General features: G+C 53.1%; 1 protein-coding gene across 1 annotated transcript; it reads right to left on the bottom strand.

Annotated features, from left to right (window-relative positions):
* Nucleotides 1-1,793: 1,793 nt before the first annotated feature.
* Nucleotides 1,794-16,251, bottom strand: LOC311182848 (alcohol dehydrogenase class-3; the record flags this gene model as incomplete). Its single annotated transcript, XM_084251969.1, has 11 exons — nucleotides 1,794-1,818; nucleotides 1,961-2,099; nucleotides 3,734-3,869; nucleotides 4,622-4,882; nucleotides 5,020-5,239; nucleotides 9,187-9,274; nucleotides 9,965-10,106; nucleotides 11,606-11,707; nucleotides 14,821-15,064; nucleotides 15,168-15,755; nucleotides 15,971-16,251. The coding sequence occupies 11 exons, from the start codon at nucleotides 16,249-16,251 to the stop codon at nucleotides 1,794-1,796; spliced, it is 2,226 nt and encodes a 741-aa protein (XP_084108095.1).
* Nucleotides 16,252-27,052: the final 10,801 nt, after the last annotated feature.

Here is a 27,052-nt window from a genome sequence, read left to right as displayed (position 1 = left end):
TGTAGATGAGAAAATACCTACCTTCGTCATCCTACTAGCTTTTCAAAAGAAGTCATCCTATTAAACTTATTTTTTGCATTAACTTTTGAAATAATACATATTTTTTTCTGCCATTCCTCTGTCCCCCCTTGGGATTATAATTTGGAAGGGAAAATTTTGCCTTTTATCTAAATCACTGGACTTTGCTGGTAAAATGAAGGTACTGTGAGCCATTCACCACCACCACCACACTCATGCCGTCCGCGAGTCTAGCAGGCTAGGGCGAGGCCAAGGGAACGGAGTCCTCGCTCGGCCTTGAAGCTCTCTGGACTTGGGCAAATTGCCGTCAGGATGAACCCCCTGGCACCTGTATGTTTTCCCCTTCAAGTTTTATTTGTACTTCCAACCTTTTGAGTATTTCAGATTTATTTATTTAAATATACAAGAACTGGGGCACAGGCCAGGTGTGTGGGAGGGCAAGAGGATTCACCAGAGACAAAGGGGGGAACAGAACAGACAGACTGACTGAAATACACTGCTGAGGGTGCAACAGGAGAGGTCTGCCCACTATGTGGGTTTCTCCCCAGCCAGCCGGATGAACCTGTGCTAGAAGAGGCTGTGACAGCTTCACAGCGCTGCGCTCAACTGCCTGTGCCACCAGGGAGGCCCTATTTCACATTTACAGACGAGTTGAAAGGACTGTACATTGGAGCCATCACTGTTTCACATGTTCCCCACCTCCCGGAGGCGGTGAACATGCAAGCCCAGGCTCAACTCCTGGAAGGTTCTAGAAAACTGGTGTTCATTTAAAACCCAGGGCACTCAACTGCCATATACCCGAAGTCTTCTCCAGAACAATTCCTGCCTTTTTGGTGAACTTGACCTTGAAATGGCAGGCGTCGGCTCATAGAATTGTACTTCTCAAGAGCGGGGCCAGGACATGATTTTACCAGGAGGCGGTTGGGGGTGACACGCTTGCTGGGCCTGGTGCAGGCGCTTAGGGCCATTCCCAGCAGGGCTGGCTTTGGGATAACTCGCCAGCCCCTGTCCACATTCATTAGCCTGGATTTGTCTACAAATAAGCACTTTCCCCCCTCACTTGACCCACTTTAAAAAAAAAAAAAGTGGGCTTAACAATTATATTTAAAATTTTATTTATGCATACAAGAATGGGGGTGTAGGCCAAGGGTGGGGGGGAGCGATGAGAGAACTCACCCGAGATAGAGTGGGGAGCAAAACAGGCGGATCCACTGTAATACACTGCTGCGGAAGCAGCAGGGAGACAGGAGAGGTCAGGGAGCTGCACCACGTGGGTCAGCTCCCTGGCCGGGGGATAGAACTCAGGTCACAGTGGCTGGAGATAGCTTCATTGTGCTGAGACTTAACCACTGTGCCCCCAGGGAGGCCCCTGGAGAAAGCTGTTCTTAAGTTAATAGGCAAGACCCTGACGTGCTGAGTGGAGTCCCTGAGCTGGCAGTAGACATGGCTCAGCCATCTGCCCTGCCTCCATCTTCCCTTTAATTTAAAAACAAAGATGAGAATGAAATAAACCAAAGAAATGACAACTTCCACACATGTGCAGAAATGATTTTTATGTTAAACGATTCCTTAATGAGTTGACAGTTATTCATGTGAGAGTCCTGCAAGCAGATTTAAGACTGTCACTAGCCTTGTACTTGATTAGATTTAGAATTTATATACAAAACACCCCAGACTAGGTCACTACAGGTCTACGAGGCTGTGAACTGTGTGAGCCCCTCCAGTCTGGCTGCGCCCTTCAGGCCACATGATGGGTGGGGACGTCTTTCCTGAATTTAAAATTTTACAACTGTTCGAATGCTGCAAGAGAAGAAAGTCATAAACAGGTTGTGAATGGTATCTTTTCTTGGAAGACCACAAAAACTGTAATTTTGCGCCTTTCTCTCAGCATCAATCTCCGTCATTACTTGTTCTATAACACCCAGCCACAGAGGAAGCTCACCTCTTTCCCGCATGCAGCAGGTCAAAGGCTTTGTTAATTTGGTCAAAAGGAAGAGTGTGAGTCACAAATTCATCGACTTTTATCTTTTTGGACATATATTCAGACACCAGCTTTGGGACGCTTTCCACACTCTTCCATCCTGAAAGAGATCAGACTTACTCTGTTACAACAGACCTCTAGGGTCAAGTCAGTGGGTGACACAAAGACATTTAAGAAAGCGAATTTCATAACTCAAAGAGGAATGACAATCTCAGAAATTCAGCAGAGGATGGTATTAGAGCACATCATTAGTTAGGGGGAAAAAATCGTCTGAGTGTAATTTCTATGTTCATATTAACTACAATTTCATTAAGGTTTTCCAGCCAGTTAAGACTAACGACCCAGGGCAGAACTCCAAGTCTTCAGACAAGCTTCTTTAGGTCCACGACCATTAAGGATTTCCGTAATCATTAAACTCAAGGAAGAAAAGATTTGATGTGACACATGACTTTCTTTGCTTTGAAATTCAATAGGGAAATAGGAACATCTCAAAACACAAAACTATGGCCCTATAAAAGTAAAGTAGGAAATCCTTAGCTATATACGATTTTATTTCATTATTTGTATTTTACTAGTCAGGCATTCTGCTTATTTGGCTTCCTAATTACAAAAGTGTGTCCTGCCAGGCACAGCACCTCTCTTGTTCCGGTCACCAGCTATCCCATGGGGCAGTCTCAGGCTCCCGGGCATAGCTCTGGGGCCGGCCAACCCACAGGCCAGCACACCTGCTCAGGAAGGCTCCTGCAGCATGCCCAGGGGCATGGTGTGCCCAGGTGTCTGTTCAAGTGGGAAAGTGGTGGCACGGCAGGGCAGGGGTGCTGGCCTGACCCCTGGAAGAATCCCTTCTGGTGGGGCAGCCTGGTGGTGGGGGCTAGGGAAGGGCACAGAGGATTTTAACCAGTATCACAGACTTCAACTTTTCACTAAAAAAACAAAAACCTGATAAATCAGCAAAGAAGTTTTCCCACCTTTGAAACCAGGGATGTTTGGGACCATATTTTAAACCTGTCCTTCTATCCCCTGCCCATTATCTTTTTCCTTATAAATTGGGGGGCATTTCCGTTTTCCCTTAAACGGCCTTGCAACTTTACATGTCACCACTACTCTCTCTGTGGGCTGTATTTTAGAGGCTCAAGCTTTTCCCACTCCGCGTGGGAAGGCGAGGCTGCGGTGAGAGCTGACCACCGCCCAGCTCAGCCCCATGCGTGGAGATGCTCACGGAGATGGTGGGTAGAGGCCCCTACGGAGAGAGCAGCAGGCACAGCTCATTCTCCAGGGCTCTGCAGAGGGGGACAGAGGGCATGATATCTCCTCTGGCAAATGCTATAATCTGAAGAAGGAAAACATATTCTGAGGCCCTTCCTCTTCCTGAGCTGAGCACACAGGAGGAAGCTCTCCAGCGTGGGCCTTCCAGCCTGGAGTCCTGCTCTCTAGAAGGTGTCGGCACCGGCCAAGGCCACAGCAGCACGCGAGGCTGGCGTTTCTGTTTGCTTATTCCAGCCCTGCTTTGTCATTGTGTGGAAGTGGCTCTGGCTTCGGAAGCCAACCGAGCCCCCAGCCCCAGAGGTGAGACCCTTCTGTTAAGGTGACACTGCATGCAGCGAGTTAGGATCAAAAAGTAGCCCCTGAAGACTCTTGTTGGAACAAGAAAACTCTCCTGGGATTAAAACCCTGCCAGTGGAAATAACCAGAGAGAAAATGTACCCACGGCCTACCACATTACCAGCATGTTACCTCCAAAAGCAGTGCCTTTCCAGGTGCGGCCGGTCACCAGCTGGAAGGGCCGGGTGGCGATCTCCTCTCCGGAAGCTGCTACCCCGACCACCACACTGACGCCCCAGCCTTTGTGGCAGGCCTCCAGGGCCGCTCTCTGCAGGGACAGGCCATGGCGCATGCGTCAGTGCCCTCGCGGGGACATCGGCTCCCCAGAGACCCCGGTCACCGGCTGCCCTGGTGACAGTGTCACTGGCTTTCCGAGGAGAGACCAGGCCCGTGCTGGGGCCAAGGCAGACGTGGCATCGACCCCACCCTCAACCAGCGCAGCCTGGGGAGATGCTTTGTTCTCGCTGGGGCCAAACACAGCTGGCCCGGTGTGGGAGAAACCAGGTCCCGGCAGCTGGCAAACGTAGCACTGACGCCTCCAAGCCCCTACGCCCAAAGATTCGCTGTTTTTGACAGGAAATCCCAGCTCAAAATTCTAAAGACTTTAACAAAAGCAGCAAGTGGATAAATAAAAGCAACATTTTGCTTCTGGTCTGCTCTGTGTCAAGCAGGAGCTGTTACTACCAGCACCCTACAAGGAGGACTGAGGTTCAGAGGGCTGCAGTCACTGCCTGCCCAAGGCCACTGTGCCAGCCGCCCACGCTGCCTCTTCCTTTACAGAGGCACATTCTAAGGCTGACCATACCCTGAAAGGCAGAGGAACGCCTTTCTTCATTGTCCCCCCACCGTTCTTGTATCACTCCCCACTTGTGGATCAAGTATTTATTTTCCCCTCCTGTTAGAGTAATTCTCAGCAAGAGACTTTCTCTTTGCAAAACCAAAACAACTTTTCATCTAATTAAGGAAACTGCACTTAAAAAGGCAGCAGCACCTAATGAGGACCGGGCCCCCCTCGCTCACCATGACCTTCACATTCCCGATGCACTCAAAGGAGTAGTCCACACCCCCGTCGGTCATCTCCACCAGCACCTCCTGCATGGGCTTGCTGAAGTCCTGGGGGCTGATACATTCAGAAGCACCAAACTCCTTGGCCCTCGCGAACTTGTCTTTATTGATATCCACACCAATGATGCGGGACGCACCGGCCACCTTACAGCCCATGATGACCGCCAGCCCGACGCCTCCCAGACCAAAGACAGCACAGGTCGAGCCTGGTTCCACCTGAATTAAAAGAGAGACCATAAAACGCTCTTCCCACAAGAGCCAGGGGGATCACTGGCTGCTTAAAGACCAGGCTTAAAGTTTTACGCTTCCAGCGAAGCTTGTGTGAGGGAGAAACACGCCGGCCACCCGCTCACCTTGGCGGTGTTCACAGCAGCACCATAGCCAGTCGAGATGCCACAGCCCAGAAGGCAGACTTTATCCAAGGGAGCTGAAGGGTCAATTTTAGCAACTGAGATATCAGCTACAACTGTGTATTCAGAAAACGTGCTGGTTCCCATGTAATGCAGGACTGTCTTGCCTTTGCAAGTAAATCTGCTGGTGCCATCTGGCATTAATCCTTTCCCTTGAGTCACTCTAAAGAACAAAGGAAAAAGGCAGAGTTGAACCAGATTTCCTCAAAACCACAAGAAAAAGAAACCAGCTTAAAAAACAATGTTAAACAGATGTGTGCTAAATGTGAAAGTCCAATTTCTGATACGTCTAGTAATGATTTAGTATCTTTCAAGAATGCTCTTCTGGGAAAAGTTTCAAGAGATTTATAGTCTTCCCTACCCCAAAAGTAAGTAGCCTTCTGGATCCTACAGTCAGAGTATAGAAAGCATGGCCACAGGTACGATTTATAGATCTGATGAAAAAAATAATTTTATTTTTAAAGATTTTTTTTTTTATTTACACAAAAGCTGGGGTACAGGCCAGAGGTGCGGGAGGGTGAGAGGACCCACCAGAGGCAGAGTAGGGAGCAGAACAGGCAGACTGATGAAATACACTGCTGAGGGGAGCAGCGGGAGAGACAGGAGAGGTCTGCTGTGCCATGTGGGATTTTCGTCGGCCGGCCAGGATGAAACCTGCACTGTAGAGGCTGCGGACAGCTTCACAGTGCAGCACTCAACCCGCTGTGCCACCGGGGAGGCCCGAAAATTATTTTAAAACTCCATCATAAAACTGAGCAAGTATTATTTCATCAAGTGTAACACACATTCACTATCCACAGAAGGAGAGATTACAGTCAGTAATCCAGATTGGATGATGAAACCAGATGGCCAAACTGGTAATTTAGATCTTCAAAAGGCCTTTCTGAGAAGTGACACAGTCCCAAGTTTTCAAGTTATCTTTTCTCTGTAATTGGTTTGTTTGCCCAGGGAGGGGAAGACAACAGATATGATAAATGTTAACCAAACTATGTTCAAGATTCTCGGGCCTCCCTGGTGGCGCAAGGTATGAAGCACTGCACTATGAAGTCATCCACAGCCTCTGCAGCACGAGTTCGATCCCCGGCTGGCCAGGGAGATACCCACATGGTGTGGCAGACCTCTCTTGTCTTGCCCGCTGCTCCCCGCAGCAGTGTATTTCGTCACTCTGCCTCTTCTGTTCCCCACTCTGTCTCTGGTGAACCCTCTCACCCCCTACGCCTCTGGCCTTTTGTATGCATAAATCCTCTCACCCCAGTTCTTGTATGCATAAATAAATCTTTTAAAAAAAAATTGTGAAGCATTCCATTTGAAAAAAAAAAAACTTATTGGGATCTAGCTTTGACAAAACTAATGGCATGTTACACAATAATTGGAATCTTTTTAAAATAATACAATGTATTTATTTTTGTGTTGAAGAGCTGGGGTGCAGGTCAGAGGTGCTGGGGGTAGGTGAGAGGACTCATGAGACAGAGTGGGGAGCAGAAGAGCTGGATCAACTGAAACACTGCTGAAGGGCACAGTGGGGAGACAGGAGAGGTCTGCTGCGCCCTGTGGGTCAGCACCCTGGCTGAATTTTTTTTTTTTTTTTTGGTCAGTGGCGTTAGAAAACAAATGCAAAAACATCCTGTACACTGGTGGTAGGAGTGAATCCTATACCTCAGAAATTCCATTCCTGGGCTTCCCTGGTGGCTCAGGGGTTAAAGTCTCAGCACTATGACGCTATCACCAGCCTCTGCAGCACGAGTTCAATTCCCGGCCAGGAAGCTGATCGACCCGGCACAGCAGACCTCTCCTGTGTCCCTGCTGCTTCCCTCAGCAGTGTGTTTTAGTGGATCTGCCTGTTCTGCTTCCCACTCTGTCTCTGGTGGATCCTCTCACCCCTGCACCTCTGGCCTGCAACCCAGTTCTTGTATGCATAAATAAATAAATCTTTAAAAACAAAAAAAGAAATTCCATTCCTAGGAAAACACCAAGTTCGCCACAAACAGGTAAGAGGGACACGGGGACTAATGTTCACAGCTTTGCTCACAACAGCCAGAACAAGGACAGCTTCAATGTCCAGAACAGGAGAGTGGGTGAGCAGCTATGTCTGGGATGGAGCATGACTGAAAGAAAAGGGAACTGAGGTGCAGAGCAGCCTGGACACATCTCACAGATGTTGTGAATGAGAGAAACCAAGCAAAAAGCAATCACATGCTTATACTTGCCTGAAGGCCTACAGTGAAGAAGTCAGAACAGTGGGTACTTGAGGGACATGGAGTTGGAGGAAATGAAGGACTTTGGGAGGTGCCGGATTGCTCCCTATCTTGGTCTGGGTGGTGGTAGTACCCATTAGGTGTGTATATATTTTTTAAATTTTTTTTTTTTTAAATAGAGGCATGTTTTATTTATTTATTTGTTTTGCTTTGTTTATACCTGCACTGGGTACAGTCAGAAGCGTGGGAGGGTGAGAGGATTCACCAGAGCCAGAGCGGGGAGCAGAGCAGGCAGAAGGACCGAAGGACACTGCTGAGGGGAGCAGCGGGCGGCAGGAGAGGTCTGTGCACCATGTGGGACCCTAGCCTGGCAGCCGGGGACCGAACCGGCGCTGTGGAGGCTACGGGCAGCTTCGCAACCCAGCGCTCAATTGCTGAGCCACCGGGGAGGCCCTAGGTGTGTATATTTATAAAAATTCATTGATTGTACATTGAAGATTTGCATACTCTATGTACATTCTTTTGTGAAATAAAAAATTAAAAACAGGAACAATGATAAGTTTTTAAATCCCTCAAAGAATCAGTCCTTTAAGTGCTGTTAACCTCACGACAATGAAATAGCTCTCTCTTTTATTGTCTCTTCTATTCTTCCCAGTAACAGTAAGAGGTAGTTTTATTATTTCAATTTCAAAGGGCAATAAAATGGCTCAAAGTTAATTTAATTTCTTAAGTATGTCCTTCCCTGCTACATATATATATATATTTTTAAGATTTATTAATTTATTTATACAAGCACTGGGTACAGTCAGCGGCACAGGAGGGTGAGAGAATTCACCAGAGCCAGAGCGGGGAACAGAACAGGCAGACTGATGAAACACACTGCTGAGGGGAGCAGTGGGCGTGGCAGGAGAGGTCTGTGCACCATGTGGGACCCTCGCCAGTGGCTGGGGATCGAACTGGTGCTGCAGAGCCTGTGGGCAGCCTCGCAGCCCAGCGCTCAACAGCTGAGCCACCAGGGGAGGCCCACTGCTACATATTTTACAAATTCAGCCTAGTTTTATGGAAAGCGGACAGGTTCAGAAAATTCTGTATCTTTTTTTTAAATTTAAAAAAAAATGTTTTTTTTAAACTCCTTTAGTTTTATTTATTTATTTTTAAAAAGATTTATTTACTTATTTATACAAGCACTGGGTACAGTCAGAAGCGCGGGAGGGTGAGAGAATTCACCAGAGCCAGAGCGGGGCGCAGAGCAGGCAGAAGGACTGAAGTACACTGCTGAGGGGAGCAGCGGGCGGTAGGAGAGGTCTGCGCGCCATGTGGGACCCTCCTCCAGTGGCCAGGGAGCAGCAGGGATCGAACCGGCGCTGCCAAGGCTGCGGGCAGCTTCGCAACCCAGTGCTCAACCGCTGTGCCACTGGGGAAGCCCTAAAAAAAAATTTTTTTTTTAGGATTTATTTTATTTATATAAGAACTCGGGTACAGGCCAGATGTGCGGAAGGGTGAGAGGATTCACCAGAGACAGAGTGGGGAACAGAACAGGTAGGATGACCGAAATGCACTGCTGAGGGGAGCAGTGGGGTAAGACAGGAGAGGTCTGTCACGCCATGTGTTGCTCCATGGCTGGCAGGGATCTAACTGGCACTGCAGAGGCTGTGGACAACTTCACAGCGCTGGGGTCAACTGCCTGCGCCACCAGGGAGGCCCAAATTCTGTATCTTTTAAAAACTGATGATACTGGACAAACTACTTAACTTCTGAGGTGTGATTTCCTCATCTATGAGAATGACATTTTAAATAATGGAAGTGAGGGTACTATCAAATAGAATAATTCATGTAAAATGCTTTGTATACACTGCCACACAATTACATATTATCATTGATAATATGACTTTTAACGTTAAAATAGATACTAAACCTTATTTTCTGGCAAAGGTTCGTTTTAGGATTTAGACAAAATTTGCATTCTCCGCACTGTGGGATGTAAAGTGGGATAACAGTATCACCTGGAAAACAAATGCAAAGACGTTATCCCAAGTAGACAGAACCTGTTTCTAAACAAACAAAATTCTCCAAAATTTCTATTCCCGTCAACCCACGCGCCTTTACAAAGTTAACTTGAAGGCTTAGAATTGCATGATGTCATTTGAACAATGCCTGACATTGCAAAAAATTTAAAACTTTAATTTTTAAAATAATTCTTAAATTTTTTTTACATCATTGTTCATTTTTAAACAATATTTGCTTCCCCCACCCCCAGGTGTAGTCCCCATAGAGTTTCCTTCACCAATGCACCCGTGCACCATCACCTCAGTCCCCTGTGCTCTTCCTTCCCTGCCTCTGATCCCTCTCCCTCCTCCTCCCCTGCAGGATGTCTCTGATTTATAATTGTCTGTTAAAAATTTAAAACTTTAAATGAAACTCCTAATAACTGGAGAATAGAGATCATATTTCACTTATCTGACTTACTGATGCATCTTTAAAATCTTGCTTAACTTGGCAAAAATGGCTGTGGAAATGAATAACTGTCTTCAAATCAGAGAGAAGGAAACGCTCAAATATTTGTGCTTTCCAGAGGACGAATTAATCAATCTTGGCAACTCACTTAGGTGATAACTTGTTCAAAGTTTGTCAGAAATATTATTTCCCAGTAGAAATAAGCCAAAATCATGTAAGTGGTTCAAATACTCTCTCACCTGCCTTCAGCTTAGTCACTCCTTCACCAACACTCTCCACAATGCCAGCACCTTCATGCCCCAAGATTACCGGAAAGCTTCCCTCCGGGTCAGCCCCACTCAGGGTATAGGCGTCGGTGTGGCAGACAGCTGTGGCGATGATCTGTCAGGAGTTTAAGTAAGAGCATGTGAGTCTGTGCAGGCAGCGCCTCTAGGCATTGTGGGAAAGGAACTTGTACTTGATACCGTATTTTATTGATTCTCTTTAAAATCTGCACTGCTTACAATCTATGACATCTAGTTAAGATTGGCAGCATTTTTTAAAGTGTCATATAAAAGTGATGGTACATTTATATGCCATGAACATGGTTCTTCTATGCTCCTTTGTTAGTGAATGTTAGCAAGAGAAGATGGAACATGAGTAGGAACAATTTGGCAATTATACTTAAATAAACAATTTAATAAAGAATAACTTAATACTTAATGTAGCAATTTCAACTTAAATAAGCCCTTTACCACCAAAAGCAGAGAAAAGAAAAAGTCTTAGGGTTTGTATCTGTGCCTCTTACCTATCTAATTACATTGTGACATTTTTTGCTATTTCTGCAGCCCCGCTTCCATCCCCCGCCACCGGCGAGGTCCCACATGGCGTGCAGACCTCTCCTGCAGCTGGCTGCTCTCCTCAGCAGCTTATTTCCTCAGTCTGTTCCCCGCTCTGGCGAATTATCTCACCTTCCTGTGCTTCTGACTGTACCCAGTGCTTGTATAAATAAATACATAAATCTTAAAAAAAAAAAAAAATTCTTTCTCAGGGCCACAATCAGGCTCATTTCTGAATTTTCTGAGTAACTTAAAGAAAAACATGCTTTTATTCGAAGATACCAGATTCCTCAGTCTGGGCTAGAAAGAACCTCAGAGCGTCATGTGGTACTGGGCTTCTCAGCCAGTGAGTGTGACCCCCGGGGGGGGAGGAAAGGAGCTACCAGCTGTGCAGCTAGGGCAGAGTGGGGGTGCTGCCTCTAACAGCCCAGCAAAGACAGCTCATTTTTCCAGAATGTTAGTTTCATTCAATGGTCAAGATCTGAAATTATTTTTTATATCAAAACAAGCACCGAGTGGAAAGCTGAAAACACCCACTGTCTGCCTTGGGTAATAGGCCCCTCTCCAGGGGCCACCTAGCTTCTCTGCTGCAGCAGAGGAGAAGGACCCCCGAGCCCAGCCTGTCTGCAGGGTCAGTTTACTTCAAAGCACACTAAGCAAGCTGGTGGCACTTGCTTACTGCTGCAGTCAACCAGGAACCTCTTCCTTTTAAAACAAGACTGAGGATTACTTCTTTTTCTCTTGTTTACACTGTGTCGGCAGACATTTTCAGTGGTGGAAGCAGTGGAGAAGCACCTGCAGCCACCTCACACCCAGGCCATGGAAGGTAACAATCTTGGTCCTTGGGAAAGGCTGATCAGCCTGACATCAGAGCCACTGAGATGTCAGTGCTGCAAAGAGAGGATAACGCGGGAGGAAGATGTTGGGGCTCCATGGCTGGATACCTTTCAGTTCCTTCTGGACACTGCCCATTGGGACTCATCCTCTGCAGACTTCGGAGGAGTCACACATCCTAGACCTCACTGTAAGCTTCCCTTTCCAGTGCCGCAGATGCATCATTACCTTGATTCGGACTTCATGAGCCTTTGGGGGTGCCACCTCCACCTCCTCTATGGAGAGAGGTTTTCCAGCCTCCCAAGCAACTGCAGCCTTGCACTTGATGACCTGAAGTGGGGAAGGAGAGCAAGCATCTATCATTGGGCACTAACAATAATATACTCATGAGATTACATACGGTTACATACTGATGAACGCTGCTCTTAGAAGATGGAAGATGTAGAACAGATTCACAAGGAACACATGCCTCTAAGTGATAGGGAGAACAGTTTAATGTTTTTAGATTTCACATTAATAATATTCATTAAAAAAGATTTAACTGAGATGTTGACTTGGTCAAATATAAAAGCCTCTTGTAACTAAGATATTTTAATATGCTATTAATAATTAATTTTATTAATGATGCTCTTGATGCACAAGTACAAGCACATTAAGCATCCAGGTTCTAAAGAGATTCTGGTTCAGAAGGTCAGGTGTGGGTGCAAGGAGTCTGAATACTGCTTTCAGCAACACTGGCTTAGTGCAAAATGCAAGGTGGAAAGGTGTATAAAGAACATCAGGATGGGGGAGCTTTGAAAAATGACATCTAGGGGCCTCCCCGGTGGCGCAGCGGTTGAGCGCTGGGTTGCGAAGCTGCCCGCGGCCTCTGCGGCGCCGGTTCGATCCCCGGCTGCTCCCCGGCCACAGGAGGAGGGTCCCACATGGCGCGAAGACCTCTCCTGCCGCCCGCTGCTCCCCTCAGCAGTGTCCTTCGGTCCTTCTGCCTGCTCTGCTCCCTGCCCTGGCTCTGGTGAATTCTCTCACCCTTCCACGCTTCTGACTGTACCCAGTGCATGTATAAACAAAACAAACAAGCAAACAAATAAATAAATAAAACATGCCTCTATTAAAAAAAAAAAAAAAAGAAATGATTGTAAAAAAAAAAAAAAAAGAAAAATGACATCTAGCCCTTTTAACCCATGGTTCCAATACAGAAGCCACTTGTCATATGGACTATTGAGATTTTGGAAAATGGCCAGCCTGAACTGTGCAGTTCAAACTAAGCAAGTGCACAATGTACCCAGATTTCGAAAACTTAGAACAACAACAACGACAAAATTTCAACATTATTTTAAAAATACTGGTTACATGTTGTGATATTATTTTAAATATACTGGATTGAATTTTAATGCCATTTTAATGTGACCTTAAAATTGCTATAGCATCTTATTGCTCTAGAGAAGAACTCATTACCAGAGGATCAAGCACAATGAGAAAGAGTTTCATCAATTCACATAACGCTTATGAAATGTGTTAGCAGAATAAAGGCTGCAAGCCTCTGGGTTACGAGACTGACCTGAAAGTTAATAATTTTTGAAACGTGTGATTTAAAGAGGGGGACAAAGTGCAACAGAATGCAAAAAAGTGGAGAAAGATGGCGATTGGTTGTTGGGGGTGGGAGCTTAACTTTCAAGTGGGAAGCAGCGCTGAGGAACGGCAATGGGACAAAGGGTGACGCGAGCCTGAAACCCGGATCCGGCACGCAGAGGTGGCGACAGCGCCGGTGCCCCACGCGGCAGAACAAAGGCGGAGGGGGGCGAGCTGACTGGAGGGGGGCGAGCTGACTGGAGGGGGGCGAGCTGACTGGAGGGGGGCGAGCTGACTGGAGGGGGGCGAGCTGACTGGAGGGGGGCGAGCTGACTGGAGGGGGGCGAGCTGACTGGAGGGGGGCGAGCTGACTGGAGGGGGGCGAGCTGACTGGAGGGGGGCGAGCTGACTGGAGGGGGGCGAGCTGACTGGAGGGGGGCGAGCTGACTGGAGGGGGGCGAGCTGACTGGAGGGGGGCGAGCTGACTGGAGGGGGGCGAGCTGACTGGAGGAGGCGAGCTGACTGGAGGGGGGCGAGCTGACTGGAGGGGGGCGAGCTGACTGGAGGGGGGCGAGCTGACTGGAGGAGGCGAGCTGACTGGAGGAGGCGAGCTGACTGGAGGAGGCGAGCTGACTGGAGGGGGGCGAGCTGACTGGAGGGGGGCGAGCTGACTGGAGGGGGGCGAGCTGACTGGAGGGGGGCGAGCTGACTGGAGGAGGCGAGCTGACTGGAGGAGGCGAGCTGACTGGAGGGGGGCGAGCTGACTGGAGGGGGGCGAGCTGACTGGAGGGGGGCGAGCTGACTGGAGGGGGGCGAGCTGACTGGAGGGAGGCGAGCTGACTGGAGGAGGCGAGCTGACTGGAGGGGGGCGAGCTGACTGGAGGGGGGCGAGCTGACTGGAGGGGGGCGAGCTGACTGGAGGGGGGCGAGCTGACTGGAGGGGGGCGAGCTGACTGGAGGGGGGCGAGCTGACTGGAGGAGGCGAGCTGACTGGAGGAGGCGAGCTGACTGGAGGGGGGCGAGCTGACTGGAGGGGGGCGAGCTGACTGGAGGGAGGCGAGCTGACTGGAGGAGGCGAGCTGACTGGAGGGGGGCGAGCTGACTGGAGGGGGGCGAGCTGACTGGAGGGGGGCGAGCTGACTGGAGGGGGGCGAGCTGACTGGAGGGGGGCGAGCTGACTGGAGGGGGGCGAGCTGACTGGAGGAGGCGAGCTGACTGGAGGAGGCGAGCTGACTGGAGGGGGGCGAGCTGACTGGAGGGGGGCGAGCTGACTGGAGGGGGGCGAGCTGACTGGAGGGGGGCGAGCTGACTGGAGGGAGGCGAGCTGACTGGAGGAGGCGAGCTGACTGGAGGGGGGCGAGCTGACTGGAGGGGGGCGAGCTGACTGGAGGGGGGCGAGCTGACTGGAGGGGGGCGAGCTGACTGGAGGGGGGCGAGCTGACTGGAGGGGGGCGAGCTGACTGGAGGGGGGCGAGCTGACTGGAGGGGGGCGAGCTGACTGGAGGAGGCGAGCTGACTGGAGGAGGCGAGCTGACTGGAGGGGGGCGAGCTGACTGGAGGGGGGCGAGCTGACTGGAGGGGGGCGAGCTGACTGGAGGGGGGCGAGCTGACTGGAGGGAGGCGAGCTGACTGGAGGAGGCGAGCTGACTGGAGGGGGGCGAGCTGACTGGAGGGGGGCGAGCTGACTGGAGGGGGGCGAGCTGACTGGAGGGGGGCGAGCTGACTGGAGGGGGGCGAGCTGACTGGAGGAGGCGAGCTGACTGGAGGAGGCGAGCGTAGGCCGAGAGCAAATCCGGGTATCCTCGGGCAGGACCCAGAGCCCAGACCCTGCGTGAGGGTCTGTTCACCTCCACGCGCCGTCAATCGCATCCGACCCCCGAGGCCCGATTCCGAAGCCTGAGCGCGGCCTGGTCGAGCGCCGAGCCCGACCCCCGCGCCGGCGACCCCGCCGCGGCCGCTCCGCCGCCCAAGCGCCCGGGGGCGTCGCGGCCGCCTCCGAGGACGCTCGCGGGGTGACGCCGGCTGGTCGGGCTGGTCGGCGCCTCCCGCTCTTTCCACGCCCGCTTCGCGTCAGAGCCTTCCGGGACCGCGGGCGTCGCGATCAGCCCCGCGGACGCCCTCGCGTCACGGGCGCGCCCGCCCTCGCGCCCCGCCGGCCCGCGCGCGGCCGCTCTCCGGGCACCGCGGGCGTCGGGCCTCCCGCCCCCCCGCGCCGAGCTACCTGCGGCGCCATGTCCTCGGGCCCCGTCGCCGGACGGACATCCGGGGAAGTGGCGGCGCGGCGGAGGCGGGCGCGGGGAAGGACGGGCGGGCGGAGACCGGGCCCCGGGGCGCGGCCGGGGCGGGGTCTGGGCGCGGGGGCGTGGCGTGCGGGGGCGTGGCGTGCGGGGGCGAAGCCGGCGCGGGGGCGTGGCTGAGGGTGGGGGCGTGGCTGGCGCGGAGCCGTGGCTGCGGGCGCTGGGCGGGGCAGCGGGGCGTGTCTGAGCGCGGGGGCGTGTCTACGGGCGGGGGCGTGTCCGGCGCGGGCGGGGGCGTGTCCGGCGCGGCTGGGACGCGCGGCCGCGGGGCCCCTGAGGTGGCGGCGCCGCCCCGGCACGTGGCGTTTTCTCGCCCGGCCTGGTGGCCGCTGCGCGTCGGCCCCGGGACTCGTGCAGAGCGGTTGCCGCGACCGCGCCCCGAGCTTTCCCGCGCCGGCAGCGTGTGGAGAGGGGCGGGTCTCGCGGCGCGGAGGACGCCCGTGAGGGAACGAGACTGGACGCGAAGCGGGGCGGCCTCCCCGGCCCCAGCGCCCCCGAGGGTGAGTGGGGTTCTGGGCGCCGGCAGAGCCCGGGAGGGCCCTGGGGAGGAGAGAGCGCGCGGGCGGGAGGGTGCAGGCCGCCGGGCCCTCGACGCCGCGGGCTGTGGACGGTGCTTGACGGAAACGCGCCCTGGGGGCCCCGTCTCCACGCGCCTCGGGTGTTCCCCGCTCCCCTCCCGCCGCGGTCACGCCGAGCGCCCGTCTCCGCGCGGGTCCGTCAAGGTTACCTCAAGCGCAGCTTCTTGCCCAGCCTCTCCCCGTCCGCCTCGGCCTTGCCTTGCCGCACTGTCCCCCTGTCTGTGGGGTGCGCGGCCCCCGCTTCTGCCGCCCCCTGGCCCGCGCTGGGGAGTCCCCGAGGCGGAAAGCCCGCGCGCGTCCCGGGCGGCGTCTCACCGCGCCCTGAGGCGGCGTCGGGCCTGGTGGGGCCTGGTCGCCTGGCCTGCCCAGCCCTCGCGCTCTGACCTCGCGCCTTTCGCGATGCTTCCAACACGTAATGACAACGCGCCATCTCATTTTCCCCTTAATAATTTGCAGGAATGCGGGCTAGGAATGAATGGACGAATGAATGGCGTTCTTTTATTTTAAAATCTCCAAGGGCTGAGAGAGGCATCAAATCCAAACCGGGTAGCGGTTGGATTTACCTGGATAACCTGGTTGGATAACCTGGTTCTGCTTCTCTCTCCACCCCTACTTGCTCCCGTTCACCACACACGTCTCATTCTAGTCCACTAAAGCTTTTGGAGTCTTACAAGGCCCTTTGGTTCAAAGAACATAATAACAGAGAATGGATTTCTTAAAAAAAAAATATGTATATGACACCCTCTAGTAATAGTTGTAAATATTTGCACATCTCTTACATTGCTGAAGAGAGCAAATTGATATTCTTGGAATTTCTTAATATGTTATCGAATCAGGCTTTTGGAAAAGCTTGTGGTGCAGAATTATGTTTCTTGCTTCTTAGCTGCAAGACTGGACACCTTTTCATCTCTCTCTTTTTTTTTAAAAAAAAGATTTATGCATACAAGAACTGGGGTATAGGCCAAAGGTGTGGAGGGTGAGAGGATTCACCAGAGACAGAGCGGGGAACACAACAGGCAGACTGACTGAAATCCACTGCTGAGGGGAGCAGCGGGCGAGTCAGGAGAGGTCTGCCGCGCCATGTGGGTCTCTTCCCTGGCCAGGGATCAAACTGCTGGCGTGGCTGCAGACAGCTTCATAGGTTGTGTCTTAACCCCTTGCGCCACCAGGGAGGCCTCACCTTTTCATCTCTTTCTCAGATTTCTTTGCTTATTAATAAAGACTTTCATTGTTACCGTGCAGTTCTGAAATTAATGCATTATAAGCAGGACTATAGGGCAGAATTTTATTTGCAGAAATGGAGCGTGAGGTAAAATATTAATCACAGTAAAGAGGATACAATTTCCCTTGTAGATTATTATGTGCTTATTTACTGCTAATTTCCTTGTAAGATGACCTTGAAGTTTCAGAGAAGGAAAGTGCCCATTCCTGTCTACAGAAGTGGAGCGTGGGGGCATGGCAGCTTGCCGGGTGGGGGTGCCCCGGCACTGTACTGACACACATCTGAAGAGCACATCACCCCCACTGCTGCAGGAGGGAAGCCAAACTCCACTTTATTTTTTTTTTAAAGAAAAATAAACACAAGAATTGCGGTACAGGCTAGAGGTGGGGGTGTGTGAAAGGATTCACCAGAGACAAAGTGGGGAACAGAACAGGCAGACTGAGTGAAATACACTGCTGAGGGGAGCAGCAAGTGAGACAGGAGAGGTCTGCTGCGCCATGTGGTTGCTCCCTGGCTGGGGTTCGAACTCGTGCTGCAGTGGCTGTGGACAGCTTCATAGGTTGCCTCTCTTGTGCCACCTGGGAGGCCCCCAAACTCCACTTTGACCAGAGGAAGAAACTGGTCTCCAAAGTTGTTGGGCCCAGGACTTGTTGGCCACCCATCAGGAGTCTTTTCAAAAGTGATTTATTTGGGCCTCTCTGGTGGTGCAAGGGGTTAAGCACTGCCCTATGAAGCAATTCCACAGCCTCTGTAGCACGAGTTCGATCCCCGGCTGGCCAGGGAGCAACCCACATGATGCAGCAGACCTCTCCTGTCTCACCCGCCGCTCCCCTTAGCAGAGTATTTCAGTCAATCTGCCTGTTCTGCTCCCCGCTCTGTCTCTGGTGGATCCTCTCACCCCCCTGCATCTCTGGCCAGTACCCCAGCTCTTGTATGCATAAATAAATCTTTTTTTTAAAAAGTCATTTATTTGTTGAATTTAGAGTTAGAATTTTGTTTAAAACCATATGAAAGATGTCATCCATTCCTCTTTTAGCCCAGTCTTCTCACCATCGTCCACCGATGGACTTTAGGCTCCTTGTGTCCTGGCCTCGTAAATACTACCCAGTGGACAATACAGAACGGGTGATCTTGCCCCGGCAGCTGCTGGCTTTTGAATACACCCCAGGAGTGGCACTGTGGGGTCCTATGGCGGTTCCATTTCTGGCTCTTTATGGTGACTCTGGTTTGTTTGCTGCCAGCAGTGTCTCAGGCTTGTCCTCCCTGCGGCCTCGCCAGCACTGGCTGGGGGCCGCTTTTCAGGCAGAGAAGACGAAAGTCTTCCTTGCGCGGCTGCTTCTGGACAGCCACCATGGTGGGTTGTCTGTTCATGTCTGTGCCGTTTATTAATTGTGTTGTTTGGCTTTTTTTTTTCCTCCTGTGGAATCGCATCAGGTTTTCATACCTCTTACGTTAGCCCACCAGCTCCATGTCGTGTGGCTATTTTTCTCCCACGGTGGGTGGGGGGGTGTGTGTCTTTTTCATCGTGTTATTTTTTATATTTCACCGTGTAACAACTTTTTTGCTTGAGGTAATCCCAATTGTTTATTTTTGTTTTTATTTCCCTTGCTATGGGTGGGCTCTCCCATAGCATGGGACTATCCCGCCAGGGTCTGCATCTGTGACCCATTGGAGTTTACTGGTGTGAGGTTAGTGAGTGGCCCAGCTCCTCTCTGTGTGGCTCTTCGGTTTTCCCAGCACCGTTTCTTAATCAGGCTGTCTTGCCCCCGTGGGGTCACGTTCTCCCCTCGGTTCTTTTCCTCTGGATTCAGGACCTGGGGAACGGGGACCGCCAGAGGGTGCTGTGGTAGCGTTTACTAAATAAGTGTCTGAGCTACCTTTTTCTTAGAATATGCTGTGATTCCACTGTCTTCTGAATTCAAGTCTTGTGACTCCTATGCATTGCTGCAGACAGTACAGCTGATGATGTTCTCTGCCATTAACAAAGACTTGGAGTCTAAATGAATTTGCAACAGGGGGAGGCTGGGGAGAGCCAACACGAGCAGCTCTGCCTCTCACTCTCCCAGCCCAGGCTTTTATTAAAGATAGGAACCAAGGAACAAGAGAATGACATGCAATTGTGTTAATGCTTATACAGATTATGAAGTCACTGCTGGAACAAGTTTTTCTAATTAGTAAGGAACAGTTGCACAAGCCAGCACCTCCTCAGAGAATAGGAGTCAACTCTGGGAGGAAGTTCTGTTTGCAGTACTTCTAAGATTCTGGAACTCTGTGTGCAGGGTGAACAGGTATTCTCCGAAGACTGCCTCTCCTTAGGGTGATGGGCTGCCAGCAATGCATGGATATTCTTTAAGATTTATATTTATTAAATTTTTTAAAATTAGTTAAAAACAGACTATATCTTATTGTGTTGCAGAATCCAAATCTTTAAATGTCTTTTGCCTTTGGAGTAATCAGGTTCTGTTTCAGTTTTATTTGTTTATTTTTTAAAGATTTATTTATTTATACAAGAGCTGGGGTACAGGCCAGAGGCGCGGGAGGGTGAGAGAATTCACCAGAGACAGAGCAGGGAGCAGAACAGGCCGACAGACTGAAGACACTGCAGAGGGGAGCAGTGGGCGAGGCAGGAGAGGTCTGCCATGCCATGTGGGGTTCTCCCTGGCTGGCCAGGAATCGAACCTGTGCTGCAAAGTCTGTGGACAGCTTCACAGCATGGCACTCAACCTGCTGCGCCACTGGGGAGGCCCTCCAGTTTTATTTCTATGGCTTGACCACATACAAGTATTTGTGTTGCCCCCTGTATTTAAAAAAGTATTATTTTATTTTTGAAAAGATTTATTTATGCATACAAAAACCTCTGGTGCAAGCCAGAAGTGCGGGGACGAGAGGACTCACCAGGGACAAGAGTGGGGAGCAGAACAGGTGGATGCACTGAAACACACGGCTGAGGGGGGCAGCAGGGAGACAGGAGAGGTCTGTGCGCCATGTGGGTCAGCTCCCTCCTGTGGGTCAGCTCCCTGGCCGGGGATTGCACTCAGGCTGCAGTGGTTGGCCATAGCTTCATAGTGCTGAGACGTAACCCCTGCACTACCAGGGAGGCCCTCAAAAAGTATTATTTTAATTGCAAACTTAAAAAATGAAGACTGAATGTGATAGCTCTCTGGAAAAGCAGATTAACTGTCAGTAGTTTGCAGATCTTTAAAATGTCTTTAAAATACAGTTTTTAAATGGACGGTTTCTTTATATTGCCAAATGCATCATTCGTGGTTTCTGTTGTTTCTGGTTTATCATATAAAGGCCCAGCATTCATTTCTCATTTTGAGAGAGCTGTTTGGGTCATGTATCAGGTGAACATTTTGAAGAATTATGGTGTAATTACCTTTAGTAAGAATTTCAGTTGGGTGCATGGATGAAAAAACAGCTTCTGCTACCAAAGAAATGATGAAGGTTAAGATGTAAACCCCATACAGAGCACTCTGGGTTTTCCGATTTTATAAATAATTCCACAGTCTTTTTAGGATTAATGAGATTCCTTTTTTCCAGACAGGAGCCAGACACAGCCGCGGAGCCTGGTAGAGGCAGGCGGCAGCAGGGAGGAGCGTTTCCTGAAAGGCTTGCTCTGACTCAGGCCCGGTGGTTTTACGGCCACCCTCAAGGGCGGCTTATGCGTGTTCACGCCAGCAGGTCACACCTGGTGCCTCTTGAGCTGTCAGAAAGATGGATGGTCATTGCCTACATTGATCATGTAATTGAAATTTGCACAGGAGCTAGTTGGCGGCTGTGCTCCCTGAACACCACTCAGTACACAGTGTTGTCACCGTCTCCCCCGTTTTGAGGCCCTGGGGGCGGCACGCTTTGACTTCTCCAGGACCTCTGTCCGGCCGCATCGGGCCGCGAAGCCCTTCTGTGGCCTCAGCAGAGACCTGGGCGGCCGAGAGGTCGGGCTCCAGGGCCGGCCCTGCGGGCTGAGCGCGGTCCCGCGTGGGAGGCCGACCGCGTGGGAGGCCGTGGGGGGCCCTGGCCCCGCCGCTCTGCGGGCGACGCTCCCGGAGCCGCGTGGCGTCCCTCGCGCGCCGTGTGGGCGGTGAGCGGCGGCGGTGGAGCCGCGTGGGAAGCGCCTTTGACGCCCGCCCGCGGGAGCGGCTGTGAAGGCCGCGACTGGGCCCCGGGCCGAGGGCGCGTCGTTCTCCTCCCGCGGCCGGGGGGCTCCCCTCGGCTGGCCCAGCGGCCGTCGGCCCCTTCACCCGCCCTGCCAGGCGCCTGCCCCGGCCCGCGGCCCTCGCTGCGGCGGGCGCGGCCCCCCGGCCTCCGGGCTGGCGGCCTGGGTTGCCCCGCGGCCGGCCGGCGGGCCGCGGTGTCTGGGGCGCGGGGTGCTGGCGCGCCAGGGCGCCGCTGGGGGCTCCCGAGCGGCTTGGGCGGCCGCGGCGGCCTCCGTGGGGTCCTTCGCGCTTCTGCCCCGCGGGCCGTCCTGGGGCTGTGCCCGCCCCGCCCTGGGGCCTCGCCCGGACGCCCCGTGGGGCGGCGGTGACCGACGGGCCGCCGGCCTCACCTGCGGGCTCGTCCCCCCTTCCCGCCTTCGAGGCCCTTTCATCGGGTGAGGCCGGGCGGGCTGAGGCGCGGGGCGCGGCCCCTGGGAGCGGGGCCGGAGGGCCCTGGTGCGCCCCGCGGGGCGGGGGTGCTGCGCCCCAGGAGCGCGGGGCCCGCCCGCGCCCTGCTGTCCCCGCTCACCGAGGGCGCCGGCCGGCCGGACCTCGCCCGCTTCCCGGAGAGACGCCCTGGCGCGGGCCTGGCTTGCGGCTTCCGCTGCCTTGACGCCCGTTTTGACTGAATCCCCAAGTTCCCCGTCCTCAGGGGCGGCCTCTGCGCGGGGCAGGGAGGCGCCGCGCCCAGGCCTGCCGAGGCGGCTGCGGCCGCAGAGCCCTGCCCTGGCCGGGCGAGGCGCTGTGCCCGGCTCTGGCTTCGGCGGCGCCCGCCGCGGAGGCAGGGCCCGGACAGCCTGGCGTTTCCTTGTCCTGGGAGTGAGGAAATGGAGCCCCTGGTGTGAGGCTGGTCACTGCGGCCCGGGCTGCCCAGCGCGGGAAAGAGCCTCCTTAAAGGTCGCGAGCCCGGGAGGCGCCAGTGGGCAGGGTGCCTTGAAGCTGCGCCATGAGAGCCTGTGGGTATTTTGAGAAAGAACAAAGGAAACTACATTAGGGAACAGTCCTTGCCTTTCCCCGTCTTTTGAAAACCTGACAGCTCGGGAGCCCGGCCGCGTGCTTCCAGCTCGGCACTCCCGCCGAGCAGGGAAAGCCAGTGGGATCCATGGGTACAGGGAATGGAGAGAACACACGTCCAGGGCTCACACTTGCTTCAGGGGACTGGAAGGGAACATAAATACTAACCAGCTAGAGGGGAGAGAGCGGATCAGGAACTGTGTGAACCCGCTGGGGGTCCTGAGCACACCCCCCCGGGGGAGAAGCCGAAGGGGGGGGTGGGGGAGAGAGAGAGAGAGAGAGAGAGAGAGAGAGAAGGCCAGAGAAGCCCAGAGTGAAGACTTGCCTGGGGCCTGGAGGGCCGCGTACCCGGTTGCTGCAATGCATGTAAAGCTCAATAAAAGCCTGAGAAAGCCACGAGGGCTTGAGGACCCTTCCTTTACCCGTCTGCTCAGATCCTAGACAACCAGCCCTGTGGCCTCTACATGAACCAAACTACCTTTCTCCCCTGCCTTTTAAATATATATTTATATATTGCATCGTTGTTCGTTCTCCTCTCAGGTGTGGTCCCTAGAAAATTCCCATCAGCAAGGGACCGCTCACCCAGTCTCTGGTGCTCTTCCCCCCTGCTGGCCACCCCTGCCATGTCAGGGGTCTACCGTTTCCTGCTAATTTTGTCTCCTTTTTCCCTGACCCTTGTTTGGTTTCCCTCCTTTCTCCCCTTTTGATAATACTTCTGCATAACTGACAACTGGAAAAAAGAAAACCTGACTAATTCTAATCCAAAGTGATTTCTTAGGGTTATGATTCATGTTAATATTGTGCAATTAAACTTTGCACCCATTATCAATAACAACTGATAACTCATCAGTGCTTTGGCCTCGGGGCGGGGGTGAAGCCTGTTTACCTGCACCTGCAAGTGAAGTTTGCCCTGGTCTGATGCCCTGCCTTTCCCGGGGGAACCCCCCACAGGCCTGCGTGAGCCTGGGGGGTGCCCCCACTTCCTCAATGCAGAGGGCTGGCCTGCACCCCGGCAGGTGCTGCTCTGCAGCTTATAACCTGCCAAAGGAGAAGGGAGGTTGGGGGGGAAGAGGGGGTGCCGCGGACCAGTACAGCAGTGGACAATGAGGCTGTCTCAGGGTTGAGAGATTGCGCGGAGTGGTCAGGGATTCGGCGAATAAATGACAAACAGACACACTTCAAGAGAGTGAAAATTTGAGTGTAATTTAATTTGAGTCAGTGGTCAGTATATCTATGTTTTTCTAAAGGCATAGGATCGGTTATCAGTGAACTAAAGCAGCTGGCTCATAGGTTTAGCTTATCATTGACAGGGCAGTGATCTACGTCCGAAGTTACATCTGGACCTAGTCACATTCCTAAGTAGTCAGGCTAATAATTTTTATTTTGTTTTATGTAATTACTTTTTTGTTTTATAACTATTCACTACCACTAACTTATTTTACCTTTTATAATGCAATGTTTTTTTTATTAACATCAAAGCTATCAAAGCTGAGCGTATAACCTAGAAATCACTAACCATTCTATTATTACACAAAATTTAGTAATGTTTCATTTGAATTAGTCTAGTTATTAAATTACATATGTTTTTTAATCAGCAATCAATGACCTTTTTAGACCGGGAAAAGAAAAGATTTTAGAAAGACAGTTATAGCAGAATAAAGTTTGTGGGCCTTGAGAAAGCGAGATAAGGTTTTGTGTGTTCAGTATTCCTTTTTACTTTCTTTGCGGCGGCTTCTGGTGGTCGGTATCTCTTGTCAGGCATTCGGCTTCTCTGCATCTGAGGGAGTTTGCTGTTCTCCCCCTGCGTGCATGGTTCCTTGCCCACTCCAGACCTCAGGGACCATGGCAACAGCCATTAGCCCTGAAGGTCACTGCAGGGGGAGGTGCAGCAAGGGGGGGAAATGGGCAGCATTAAAGAGCATTCTGATACCTTGCTTTCATGACGAGGACTTACAGAATTTGTGACTCAGGGTTTGTGGGTGCTGTCATTTTAAAGACAAGGGTTTTTAACTGAAAATAAAAATCAAATTGTGCGTCATAATCACTGCACTTTACATTTTTGAAAAGAGAAAGTGTATTGAAGTTTCCCCTAATATAGCAGCTTGCTTTCGGCAGGGACTGTCCAAAAAGCGTCATCCATGGTGCGACTCTGCAGCTCGACCTTGCTTGGTCTGGCAGAGACACCTGCACCTTGGCTGCTGACAGTGTGACGTGCCCTTGGGGCAGGAGGTGTCAGATGGCCTTTGAGTTCTCGAGCTGCAGCAACTCCTAGACCTGCCAAGTCGGAATCTGCATTTGCGCAAGACCAGGGGACTTAGGTGCACATAAAACTGTGAGCATGAGTCTTGCACAAGTACTGGATTTATCATTAAAACAAAAATAAGAATTTGGTCTCTTGAAAACCATCTGATAATAAATGAAGCCTTAAGGATTCTATAACACCCAGATTAAATGTTTTTTAATCTCTTAAAATCATATTTTTAATTTTAAATATAAGTGACTTGGAAAGAAAGTAGAAAAAATATCATCCATTCTAGTACTAGTGTTTTTACATTTTATGTGATTTTCCCAGTCTTCAGCCACACAAGTATATGTTTTTGATAGTTGTTACACAATTTTAAATGATATTTTAAAATGTAAGTCTTGGGGGCCTCCCTGGCGGCACAAGAGGTTAAACACAGCACTGTGAAGCTGTCCGCAGCCACTGCAGCACAAGTTCGATCCCCAGCCAGGGAGCAACCCACGTGGCACAGCAGACCTCTCCTGCCTCCCCACTGCTCCCCTCAGCCGTAGGTTTCAGTGGATCCACCTGTTCTGCTCCCCGCTCTGTCTCTGGTGAATCCTCGCACCCCCCCGCACCTCTGGCCTGCACCCCAGCTCTTGTCTGCATAAATAAATAAATCTTTTTTTTTAAATAAAACATCAGTCTTATTTCAGATACAATATAAATTATGGAAAGTTTCAACATACAAATCAGAGCAAAAGAAATAAAATCCACCTGTAATTTTATTAACCATTTTATGATTTTGAGGTAAATCCTGAGTATTTCCTAGTGGAATCATACTATATTTTAGCAGAAAGGGTGGGGGGGGTGAGAGGTGACCCCTGAGCAGAAACTGGGGCGGGGGGTGACCCCTGAGCAGAAACGGGGGGGGGGGGGGAGTGTGACCCCTGAGCCCAAACCGGAGCTCTGCTGCCGCCAGGGGCCGTTTCTGCGCTGCTGCGAAGGACGCTTTTGTAAACGCTGCTCTTGGAGCGTTTTCCGTTCCCGGGGTCTCTGGAGGGGGGTGCGCTTTGCCGCAGGAGCGGAAGCGGCCGCTGGAGGGTGTGAGAGCAGGAGCCCGCGGGGACCTGCCCCCCCTGCGGCGCCATCGCGGCCTCCACCGCTGGGAGAGGGGCCCGGGAAGGAGCGCCCCGCCCCCCACTCCCACCCCATCCCCCCACTCCCACCCCATCCCCCCACTCCCACCCCATCCCCCCACTCCCACCCCATCCCCCCTCCCACCCCATCCCCCCACTCCCACCCCATCCCCTCCTTCCCATCCCCTCCTCCCACCCCATCCCCCCTCCCACCCCATCCCCCCCCACCCCATCCCCTCCTCCCACCCCATCCCCCCCACTCCCACCCCATCCCCCCACTCCCACCCCATCCCCCGCCGCCCCCAACCCCATCCCCCCGCCCCCCCATCCTCCACCCCCCCCCCCCCGCCCCCAACCCCATCCCCCCGCCCCCCCATCCTCCACCCCCCCCCCCCCGCCCCCCAACCGCCGGGCCGCGGGAGGCGCTGAGCGCGACCCCCCGCCTGACCGCCCGGCCTCGGCCCTGCGCTTGGAAGTCCCCGGCGCGGGCCGGCCGAGTGCGAGGGTCTCCACGACGGCCGGCGCCGTCCGTCCGTCTCGTCGGGGCGGCTCGGCGGGCGCGCGGCTGGCGGGCGGGCGGCGGGGGCTCAGAGCAGGAGGACGCAGCGGATGCTGGACGGGGCGGGCGGGCGGGGTCAGGCCCGGGGCCGCAGAGCTGCCGCCCGCCCTTCGCGACTCCTTGTCCGCCCCTTCCCGCCGCCCCGAAGCGGCCCCCCGCCCCGACGGCCGCCCCTCGGGGGCCACTCGACCTCCGGGGCGCCCACGGCCTCTGTGCGTCCTCGCCAGCGCCTCGGGGGGCCTGGGCGCCGCCCGTCAGCCGGGCCCTGTCCCCGGGGCGTGCCCCGCTGCGGCCACCCCAGAGCCGAGTCCCGGCCGGGTCACCCCGGGCGTGTCCCAGTCCCAGGCTCCTGCGCTCTGGACGGGACCCCGCTCAGCCCCCCAAGCGCCTGTGCCCTGTCTGCACAGCCCGTGTCCACCTCAGCCCACACCACACACCCCATACTACACACCACACCCCACAACACCCCACATGCACACATACCCCACACCCCCCACCCCATACTACACACACCTCCACCCCACACACCTCCACCCCACGCATACCCCACACCCCACCCCCCCAAACCCCATACTACACACAACACCCCCACCCCACACTCACACATACCCACACCCCCCCACACACCCCATACTACACACAACACCTCCACCCCCCCCACCCACACATACTCCACACCCCACACCCCCCCACACACCCCCTACTACATACAACACTCCCACCCCACACACCCCACACACCGCACCCACACATAGCCCACACCCCACCCCCTACACCCCATACTACACACAACACTCCCACACCACACCCCACACCCATACCCCACACCCCACACTCTACACACACCACATCCCACACACCACACCACACCCACACC

This window comes from Talpa europaea (assembly GCF_964194135.1).
Source record: "Talpa europaea genome assembly, chromosome: 13".
NCBI classification, from domain to species: Eukaryota; Metazoa; Chordata; class Mammalia; order Eulipotyphla; family Talpidae; genus Talpa; species Talpa europaea.
This window is presented reverse-complemented; position numbering and strand designations above follow the sequence as displayed.